At 35.2% G+C, this 11705-nt stretch overlaps 1 protein-coding gene across 1 annotated transcript; it reads left to right on the forward strand.

The window, feature by feature from the left end:
- The first annotated feature begins 696 nt into the window (after positions 1-696).
- Positions 697-7890, forward strand: vax1 (ventral anterior homeobox 1). Its single transcript, XM_056477503.1, has 3 exons — positions 697-1032; positions 2806-2993; positions 7342-7890. Exons 1-3 carry the CDS (start codon positions 816-818, stop codon positions 7888-7890), a joined length of 954 nt encoding a protein of 317 aa, XP_056333478.1. The 5' UTR covers positions 697-815.
- The last annotated feature ends 3815 nt before the right edge of the window (positions 7891-11705 follow it).

The raw sequence follows: 11705 nt of genomic DNA on the forward strand, positions 1-11705 counted from the left end.
CTTTTTTTTCGTATTTCAGGTCTCTCCGCCTCCCTCATTCTTTCTCTCTCTCTCTCTCTCTCTCTCTCTCTCTCTCTCTCTCTTTGCTCTCTACCGATCTTTCCCTATCTCTTTTCGGTCTTTGCTTGTATTAGCTCCGAGGGTTCAGCGTCTGGTATCGGGCCGTTATCCGGGGGGAGATTTGTCAGCCTGCGCAAAAAGTTAGCCCGAGCCAACGTCTACAGCTCAACAGCAGGGGAACGGCCAGTACCGGGGCATCGAGGAATGAAGTGGAACTTTTCTGGTGGTCCTTTGGCGCTGTGATTGTGCGCGGTGACGATTCGAGGCAAATCATCTCCCTTGATCCTGTGCGAACGAGGGCGGAGAGGGGGGTCGGAGTGAGCGGACCCCTCTATCAGGACAATGTGTATTTCCCAAACAGTTTAGAGTATTCATGAGGTTACGCAAATGTGGAGGCAGCAAAATTACCGTAATCAATTGAAGCGGCGAGCATGCGTCCGTCCACAGCTTTGATTACCCGGAGATCAGCCTGATGTGAATGTTGCAAGAAGAGGAGCTGTTAAATTGCTGTTGAATTTGGGTGAGAAGTCTATGATCATTGGGCAAGTGAGTCTGCACAGAGATAATAAGGCAGATCAGTGGACCGGGCAAGTGCTGGTGGCACATTAGCTATCTGACTCTGATTCCAAGCTGCTGTTTTACAGAAAGACCAAACCTATATTACCCACAATAAGCAGTGTGTGTCCATCCCCAACAGTTATTTCTGCCCAACAAGGAGAAAAAGAAGGAGAACTCTTCGCAGAGGATACGAGACTATGGAAGTCCGCTACAGCCAAGACTCAGAGTCCGGAATGCTGCTGAAGAATGGACTAAAAGAGGGGAAAGAGGGAAAGGATTCCCAGGGGAACATTTCAAAAACGTTCCTGAAGGACCAGCAGGAGTCTTTCTCTCCATCCGGAGCAGTGGAAAACTGTGAAAAGAGCCGGGCGAGCTCAGGAGATCCTGACTACTGCCGGAGGATTCTAGTTCGGGGTGAGTTTAAAAACACTCCTGGGAGCTTTCTGCACATTGTGCTCCCACCCCTCTCAAAAAATAATAATAAAATAAACAGGAAATCAATATAACAAGAACTTTTCCTTTTGATTTTTGTGCCAGTTCCAGTTTCTGGATTTGTATTATTTTTCCTCCATCGGCAAGTGTGTATAGATTTGAGCATGCACAAGTGTAGATGATGCAAATTGATACAAACTGAACTGATAACAGGCATAAAAGTATAAATATTGTAGAAAAAAAATGTACTTTAATTTTGCCCAATGTTAAGGTGCATTTTATGGCTTTATAGTTTATTTTATAATGCTACATTTTGGTTAAAGATAATTGCAAATGCTATTCAGACTAATTTCAGCTGTGTATTACAATTATTAGTGTTTTACATAAACGCTAAAATCTAATAATTAAAAATGACTTTTGCATGATTATGGTTGTTTTTAATTTTTTTTTTTAGCTATTTAAGGAATTCTTTATTATTGTACATAACGAGAATGTACATTTATTTGTATGTTGTTTATTATTTTTGGAGTTATTATGTTTTATACTCTTCGATTTATATTTATATTCTCTCCATTTTTATTTATATCTAAATTTATTTTACTACATCTTACATTTACTTAGTCATTTTTTATTTTAATTTAGACTGTAGAGCATACAAAGCACTTTATTTGTAGATTTACCATTTTTCACAATACGTTTACCGAGAAGCTATAATTATTTAAGCTATAGATATTATAATGCGATCAATTGGCTAAAAGCTTTTTGTCTATATTTGTGTTAAATTGTGAATATTTGTGAAGCCCCTCCTGCTGGTGTCAGCTGATTGTGAAATTCTGGAGAGCAATCAGATCCATTAATTTATTTAGGTTGTGAAGCTAAATCTAGGTCAGTCTCAGAGGCCTATTGAAATATGAGGAAATTAACCTTATGAAATGATTGTGTAATTTCATCTGTTATAATTCAACAGCTAATGTAGTCTTTTTTTCAATTCTAATAATTAAATAAACACCTCTGTTTCTCAATAATACTTTTTAAATTGTCACAATCCATCAATAATATTTTAAAGATATATTCCTTTTTTGTGCTAAGCATACCAGAGCACATTATTCACAGAGATACACACACACACGCACACAAACACACCAGCTAATGTGTTTGATGAATGTTTTTAAATATTTTATATCTGTTTTAAATAACGCATTTCTCTCCCTATTTGTATTCATTTACGTTATTAAAAATGTAATTTACTGAACGATTTTAATACCATTTTAAAAACGATTTAAATTAAGATAGCAGACCGATTATGAATTTCACAACTAAAATAGAAAATAGTTTTTCTGTCTTTTTGTGTATTTGTGATTTATGCCATTTTTTAAATGCATTTAAAATTGCTTTGAGCTTAAATTTAATTTAACATTTTTCTTCTTACTGATTTTTGTAAGAAAATAGATTTTTTTTGTTAATAAAATAATAAACTAATGAGCATTTATTTGGCATTTAAATGCAACAACAAAACAGCATTCAGCAGGACAAGGGTTTCTTTAGTAAAAACATCAAATGCTTTGGTTATTTAGCAACCGAAATTGTGCAATGTTTAATACGATTTGCATGACTACCAATATTAATTTCTCAAAAGAAAAAGCATTTTAGCATGTTTTACTTATATAACATATTCTGATTATTTCAAGTAATTTTAATAATAGTCTTATAGCAGGTATGACAATTTTCTGAACATATTTTCCCCTTCACATGTAGATGCCAAAGGGTCGATTCGAGAAATTATTCTCCCCAAGGGTCTGGATCTAGACCGACCAAAGCGCACTAGGACCTCGTTCACAGCAGAACAGCTATACAGACTGGAGATGGAGTTTCAGCGGTGTCAGTATGTTGTGGGACGGGAACGAACCGAACTTGCCCGGCAACTTAACCTGTCTGAAACCCAGGTACACACTCGCATGCAAATAGTGATACACAAATACTATTACAAATACATTATAAAGTCTACTGAAGTCAGCTATTGCCATACAAATGCAAAATAATTAATTTGCCTCTCAGAAATATGTCTGTCTACGTGACTCATGTCTGATGCACAAGTATAATTATTATTCAGTATATAAAAAGTGCAATGCAGATGCTCTTTACCAAAACACACAGAGCTACCTGATAACAAAATGTACTCATAACATGATATTAATATTTTATTTATTTGCATGATGATCACCCCAAGGCAACCTAAAATATCAACAATCTAATAGCATTTTTTTTTCTGGACAATCCCTTTTTTGCCCTCTTCAGCAGTCCAATAGTTTGATGGTCTGTTAGTGGCATAAAGGCCCGCTTTACAAAAATAAGCCTAGTGATGCATTTGCGGCACATGCTTTGCACAGGGGTCAGTAAGAGGTCACAAGCTTGAGATTACATGACTGAACTGTACATGCACTCTGTCTCTCTCTCTCTCGACCTCTTTTTATCCCTCTCGCTCTCTCTCTCCCTCTCCCTTCGTGTCTCCCTGGATAATCTGCAGTGCGGGGAAACTCTGACTGCAGTAGTAAGGCTAATTTTGGATCCTATGTTTTTATTTGCTTATTCGCCAGTGAACATGTTCATTATATCACATGCTTGCGTGACCAAGCACTGCGTTTATTAAGAAAAACAAGTCATTGGAAAATGATAAAACAAAAATATATTGCTGTGTTGACCAATTTTAAGGCTTTAATTATTTATTTTTATATATTTATTTTCTCAAATTGTAGCTATTCAATATTCATTATATACAGTACCCACTGCACAGAGTACATCATGAGTACAAAATTTATCAATATTATATATGTTATAACAAATGTTTTAATAAAACTGTTATATTCATTAAAACAAGACTGTGGCGACTTAATTTTAGGATAAGAAAAAGTATATATTATACATTAAAAATATAAAAATATTGAAAAAAAATATACATAATGTGCATATAAATACTAATTATACATGTGTGTGTGTGTTTGTGTGTGTGTGTGTGTGTGTGTGTGTGTGTGCGTGTGTGTGTGTGTGTGTGTGTGTATATATATATATATATATATATATATATATATATATATATATATATATATATATATATATATAATTTGAATGGGTTTTATCTTAAACATACATTGCTCAGCATATATAATAAAACCCTTCACAAATCTATCTTTTAAATTCATATTTTTAATAGGAAGCTATACAATATTATATTTGTGCATATACATTAGATTAGTCAGTACTGAACTAAATCTGGAGCTTATCTAACAAAATAACTTACAATAACAGTTCAAAAACGAATACACCCAAATTTATATGACGTAGAAAAATATTAAAAACAAATAAAAAAAGAAAAAATCAAGAAAAGCAAACAATGGAAAAATTTTGTTGAAATTTTGTAGGTTGTAATTTCTTTTTTTTTTGTGCAATATTTAGCTTGAGTTTATTTGTATTATCTTTCAGTTTCTAAAAAGTTTGGTGACTAAAATATTATTTTAACAAATATATCTGTTTAATAAATCTGTGTTGTTCTAATGCACAAAAATACATTGCCTACATTCACTGAGAAATGGATACAAATATTCATTTTCAAAATGGTGTGTTCTCAATTATGCTGAGCACTGCCTATTAAATATTTGATTATATATTTTACAATTCAATTCTACATTCAAATGATGCAAAAAATTACCTACACAACAATCAACTAAATTTAATAAACAGATTTTTTCTTTACTATTATTATTGTTTACATTTTCATATCCACTAATTTTTGCATCAGGGCCTCTTAAAGTTATTTTGTTAAATTAGTTCTAGTTTTGTCTTATTTAATTAAATGTAAAATAAACAAATAAACTAGATTTGCACAAATATCTCAGTGTAAAGCATCACAAAGAAAGTATCAATCTTTCTAAAAAAAAAAACAAATATGTTAGGGTGTACTCATTTCTGCTGGGTGCTGTGCATTGTCAGTCAGGGATGCACTAATTAAACTCTCTGAACACCTGCAAACCGACAATGCCGTCTCAATGTTTCTAATTCTATTGGCCATTTGAACTATGTCACATTCTATCACATCATCGGCCCACTAACGACTTTAAAATTCTTCTGCTCTCCTGTGGACCGAAATTACGACATGTAAAGCCCTGAGGCAGATCGGTGCTGCTAACACAGGGTGCACAATAGAGTTCGCTTCACTAATGCCCTCTCTAATGCCCCGTGCAGCAGCGCAGTTCAAATCCATGCCTTGATTACATTAAAGCTTCCCGTGTCTCTTCTTGGCCGCCTGATGAGGAGGGTGAAGTGCTCCTTAATGACAGCTTCATGAAATTAACATTGTGTTCGGAAACACGTAATGTTCTGTGGAAAGTCATGCATTTGTGGAAGTGCACCAGCAATGTGTTTTTTTTTCTTTCTTTGGTTTTTTTGTTTGTTTTTTAAAAGGCAAAAATGCATCAAGAATGAGAGGGAAAGTATTGTGTTTAGAAAACGTAATTGCTGGTAATTACTTGACCTTCTGGGTTCATGGTTTTCGCAAAACATTAAATAAATACAAATGACAAATGTGGATTTTAGTGATTTAGTAATCTGAAAACTCAATATTTAGCATTCCATTACAACATTCATGAACATTCAGGCATGCACTTATGTAACTAACAGCTACATATTTATTTTTTAATACACAGTGTTTAAAGATTATTGCTGCCGTTGCAATGCATTTAAGCTGTTTATAAGAGTGACGGTTAAACCGTGTGACTCAATTCTGAGATGTTAGTCATTCTTCTTTGTTCTTATTCCTCTGAAGCTGCTATCGATCATTTGAAGTACAGCGAATATAAGACGGACATCATTTGCTCTATGGAGTTTAAATGTATATTATAGGACTTTGTTTTGCTATTGGAATTTGATCTAAGCACGAGCTGTCTGGAAATTGCAGTTCGCTCTTTCTTTGCAAACCTAAATTAAATGGATACAGTACAATTACGAGGTTCAAAACAGTATTGATCCAGACGTCCTTGCAAAAGGAAGTTGTTTTGCTGTGTTATTCAAAAGAATATACACATTATTATTTACATTTTGATAGTTACATTTATGCTTTTTTTATTTAAAAATTAGTGTCATTTACAACATTTACATTTTAGTTCCACTTTTTTATGTGCACAGGGATTCTTTTCCCACTTTTTTGTGTTTATTTTTTACCACCCCAAAATACACATCAAATTGCAACTCTAATTTAATCGAATTTAACTTAAACAAAAAATATTATTTAGCTATGATAGAAACATCATATTTAATACACAAAATTTAGTACATTTATTCTAAATTATTATCTATATTTATTTATAGTATTTTATAAACCTTTATTCATTAAACATTGTACAATATTTTTAAAACCCAGAATGCATTTAATCTTAACCAGTCTAAACACTTATTAAATGATATCTACAGCTGAAATCAGAATTATTAAATTAAAAAAAAAAAATCTTTTTTAAATATTTTGCAAATGATTTTTAACAGAGCAAGAAAATTTTCACAGTATGTCTGATAACATTTTTTCTTCTGGAGAAAGTCTTATTTGTTTTATTTCAGCTAAAATAAAAGTTTTTAATTTTTTAAAAACCATTTTAATGTCGAAGTTATTAGCCCCTTTAAGTCAAATTTGTTTTCGATAGTCTACAGAACAAACCATCATTATTCAATAACTTGCCTAATTACCCTAACCTGCCTAGTTAACCTAATTAACCTAGTTAAGCCTTTAAATGTCACTTTAAGCTGTATAGAAGTGTCTTGAAAAATATATAGTAAAATATTATTTACTGTCATCATGGCAAAGATAAAATAAATTATTAGAGATGAGTTATTAAAACTATTATGTTTAGAAATGTGTTGAAAAAAATCTGCTCTCTGTTAAACAGAAATTGGGGAAAAAATAAACGGGGGGGCTAATAATTCAGGGGGTTTACTAATTCTGACTTTAACTGTAGTAACATTTTAGTTCGATACTTCCTGTCAAAATAGGTAGTTGGCATGACTTTATAACACCAACTTTTCTTTCTTTCTTTCTTTCTTTCTTTCTTTCTTTCTTTCTTTCTTTCTTTCTTTCTTTCTTTCTTTCTTTCTTTCTTTCTTTCTTTCTTTCTTTCTTTCTTTCTTTCTTTCTTTCTTTCTTTCTTTCCAAATTCAGTATGGAATTAACATTAGTAGCATTATGCTAGCTCACATCATTCCCCATGTTATATATTTTTTTAAACTAATTTCTCTCTGCTGATCCTCTGTCAGGTGAAGGTGTGGTTCCAGAACCGGCGCACCAAGCAGAAGAAGGATCAGGGGAAGGATTCAGAGCTGCGCTCGGTGGTCTCTGAGACAGCCGCCACTTGCAGCGTCCTGCGTCTCCTGGAGCAGGGCCGTCTCCTCACTCCCCCGGGCCTGCCAGGACTGCTGCCCCACTGCGGGAGCTCGTCGCTGGGCTCAGCTCTGCGTGGGCCATCGCTGGGGATCACAGCTAACGGAGGCTCCTCCAGCAGCAGCAGCAGCAGCGCCGGCAGCTCGGGCACAGCGGGAGGAAGCCCACCGCTGCCAACCGTGACCAGTTCTGGGACAGTCACGGGACTGCAGGGATCCCCACCTGCACACGGGCTGTTCAGCTTCCCAATGCCCTCTCTGCTCGGGTCGGTCGCCTCACGTATCTCCTCCACCCCGCTCGGCATGGCCGGATCCCTCGCAGGGAACTTGCAGGAACTTTCAGCCCGATACCTGAGCTCCTCCGCCTTTGAGCCCTACTCGCGGACCAATGGCAAAGAAGCACTTGACAAAAAAGTTTTGGAATGATCACTAAGGGGTTTCTTCTCTTTTTTTGTCCTTTTTTATTTTTTTGTTGTTGTCGTCGTCGTTGTTGTTGTTTTGAAATTAGTTTGAGCTCAGATTATCACTCTTGAAAATCGCCCTTTTGTCTCATTGGTGCTGTTGTGTTTTTTCCCATGTCATCAACCTGCACACTTGATGCCTCTCAGAACTGTAAAAAGATTTTACTTTTGAAAAAACAAGGATTTTTTTGCACTAAATCAAAGTTTCTCTAATTTGACATACAAGAGAGCTCGGGGAAGGAATGTAGCAAGGGATTATGGAGGGAAAGAGAGATTTAAACGGTTGCTGAGGCAATATTTTTGGGGCACTTTTTTCCTTGTACACCTTTTTTTTTTTTTTTGAGCTGGACAGTTGTGTTCAGATTATAAAACTAATCTGAAAGCTGCTGGGTGAAAGAAAGAGAAGAAAAAAAGCAGAACGTCCAGACCCCAAGAGAAAAACTGAACTCGCGGCAACATTCTTTACGTTTTCAGTTTTAAGAGCGATCTAAATGTGAGATTTCTACATAGTAGCGTCTGCCAAGGCTCAAATAATCAAATACATATATTATATCGGGATTCATTTCCAAAGGCTAGCAAACAATACAGCCACACTGCAGATTTGTACACACAGTTTGCTACATACAGTACACAGGTCTTGAATTTGCCAAGATCAGATGTCTACCGTTTTGTATTTGTTTGGTTAAACATGTTCTGACTAAATCGAAGGAAAACCACTGTCACACCGTTAAATAGTCCAATAGTCCTGTGTTCATTGTTCTCTAAATGGTTTCTGTGAGGGTGCCCCCCAAAACGAGTTTTGAAGGCAGTCTCAGTTTGTGAGTTTGTATGTCTTAATATGCAGTTTTTCTCCTCTGTGTGTGTGTGTGTGTGTGTGTGTGCTGGTACTGAAGTTGTAGTCCTGGTTTCCATGTTTAGGTGCGTGTTTAACTGAAAACCTTTCAAGAGCTCAAGATTGCCTGGGATTAAGCTCCGGAGCATCGATGAGACCCTTTCATTATCGGACTAGACGCTTTGCCGTCAGCAGCAAACCCCTCTACCATTTTCCAGAAGAATTCGACGCCCTTTCTGTTATCAGAGCTGAGATGAGGCGCATCTCTGAAGGACGAACAGGGTACGATTACTGTAGTATAAAAGATTGAATAACTAAAATTGTTATTTTATTGTAAATTATTCACGTCTGTAATAAATAGATCATTAGTATATCTGCAAATAATGAAAGAATGAATGTATGGGGGTGGGGGGGTGGGGTTTATGATTGAGCATCCAATCAAAGCTCTGGTGGTGTTGTTGTTAAATATCTTGAAGTTTGTGAATCGTGGTATGAGTGTGGATATATATTATATATAACTAAAAAAAATCAAAACAAAACAAATCCTTTCAGTCTTTCTTTTCTGAGCAGTATAAACCCTAAATGGCATTGCGGTTTGATCATGTGACGTTCTCAGCATCCGTACAAATTATCCAAGGTCACTTAACTCTGCCAGTTTCATCACAGCTCTGGCTGACGTTTTCTGATGTTGACAGACATCCAGGAGAGCAGCCTTGCTGGGTGAATGTCTCTGAATATCCTGGGATGACAGGTAGATGCGTTCTACCTTTTTGAATGCACAGGGATGCATCTGGATGAAAATATCTCGTGTTATCTTGGTTTTGCACTTAAAACCTTTGTGGTAAACACAATAGAAAGGAGTTGAAGCTGAAATTAGGGTCTAATAATACAGGATTTAAATAATCAAAGTTATTAATTCAGAAATGGTCAATTTATGGGATTTTTGGATTTTTAATTACATTAAATTTGTTTTTGTGGCTCTTTGAAATGCAATGGATAGACATTTCCAAGATGTAGAATTGGAAAGTAGTCTAGTCCTTCTTGTAAAATGATGTTGTTGTTAGAGCTATCTGGGAGGCAATGGCTGGACAAACGAAAGCAGAACTTCTCAGTGCAGTTGAAGTTTTGCAATACTTAATTCATTTTCCATTTACACCCCTTCCTCTAATTATAATATACAGTTGACGTCAGAATTATTAGCCCCCCTTTTAATTTTTTTTGCTTTTTTTTTGCTTTTCTTCTGGAGAAAGTCTTATTTGTTTTATTTCAGCTAGAATAAAAGCAGTTTTTAATTTTTTACAAACCATTTTATGGTCAAAATCATTAGCCCCTTTAAGCTATATATTTTTTCAATAGTCTACAGAACGAAGCATCGTTATACAATAACTAATTACCCTAACCTGCCTAGTTAACCTAATTAACCTAGTTAAGCCTTTAAATGTCACTTTAAGCTGTATAGAAGTGTCTTGAAAAATATCTAGTAAAATATTATGTACTGTCATCATGGCAAAGATAAAATAAATCAGTTATTAGAAATGAGTTATTGAAACTATTATGTTTAGAAATGTGTTGAATAAAATCTGCTCTCTGGTAAACAGAGATTAGGGATTTTTTATTGGGGGGGGGGGGGGGGGGGGCATGGAGGCTAATAATTCCGACTTCAACTATGTATAATTTTTTTAATTTATTTTTATTTATTATTTACTTAATATTCGATCAAAAAACTTTAAAAATTAAATAAAAAATAAAACATTTTTACAAAATTTATTAGGTTGGAGAATATTATAAAGTAAAAACATAAAAATAATGCTTAAAAACTGTAGTGGACTTCAATGTACACCTTTACTTTAAATCTTTAATGTCACATTTTCATGTAAAGCACTGAAGTGTTTTTTTCTTGTAACATGTTACTTTATTTACAGCTTCTTCTTTTTACAGTGACTATATTCAGTAAAACCCTGGAGTTTAAAGCATTAAACCCGTTCCAACCACATGACACTTTGGAACTTTGCCTACATTTTCTTTACTTGATGACAGACCAGTTTTAGTTTTAAGTTTTCACCATCACTTACAGTGCTCAGAATAATTGAGTACACCCCATTTTATAAATTAATATTTGTATCCATTTCTCAGTGAATATAGGCAATGTATTTTGGTGCATTTAAACAGATTTGTTTAACAGATATATTTATTAAAGTAATATTTTAGTCACTAAACTTATTTAGAATTTGAAAGACAATACAATTAAAATCAAGCAAAATAATAAAAAAATAAAATGCAACCTACAAAATTTCAACTACATTTTTCAATTTTTTGCTTCTCTTGAGTTTTCCTCTTTTTTTAAATTTGTATTTTATATTTTTCTATAACATATACATTTGGCTGTACTAGTTTTTGGACTTATCGTAAGTTATTTTGTTAGATAAGCTCCAGATTTGGCTTCAGTACTGACTAATCTAATGTATATGCACGAATATAATATTGTATAGCTTCCTGTTAAAAATATGAATTCAAAAGATTGATTTGTGAAGGGTGTACTTACACATGCTGAGCACTGTGTATCCATGCTAACCGTTTGCAATCTCATAACCGAAGGCCTTTGTCACTTTTATACTTCGAGCCTTCAAGCAATCCCGCCCTCCTGAGTCTTGGGAATCTTCTTAAAAACACAACAGTCTAGGCCTCTCTCACTCTCTCAATCCCAGTCCCCCCTCGCTCCATCTCTCCTCCCTCCTCACAGCCCAATTAGGCTGAAGGTCGAGCTGCATTGTGGTTGGGGGTGAGGGAACGGGTGGAGACGATGGGGGAGAGTGTGAAAGAGGGGGGGGGGGGGGGGGGTGAGACCACCAACACGTTCCCTCTATCACATGACCAGCCTTCAAACCCCAGCCTGTGCTGCTGGAGGAAAGGCAGCATCCTGTGTGTGTTTTGTGCTCTTTGTGCATCCC

Source organism: Danio aesculapii, chromosome 17 (assembly GCF_903798145.1).
Source record: "Danio aesculapii chromosome 17, fDanAes4.1, whole genome shotgun sequence".
Lineage (NCBI taxonomy): Eukaryota > Metazoa > Chordata > Actinopteri > Cypriniformes > Danionidae > Danio > Danio aesculapii.

Coding starts and splice junctions, on each gene's coding strand:
- vax1 (XM_056477503.1), top strand. CDS start 816: ATGGAAGTCCGCTACAGCCAAGACTCAGAGTCCGGAATGCTGCTGAAG. Junction 1,033..2,805: donor CCGGAGGATTCTAGTTCGGG/GTGAGTTTAAAA, acceptor CTTCACATGTAG/ATGCCAAAGGGTCGATTCGA. Junction 2,994..7,341: donor TTAACCTGTCTGAAACCCAG/GTACACACTCGC, acceptor ATCCTCTGTCAG/GTGAAGGTGTGGTTCCAGAA.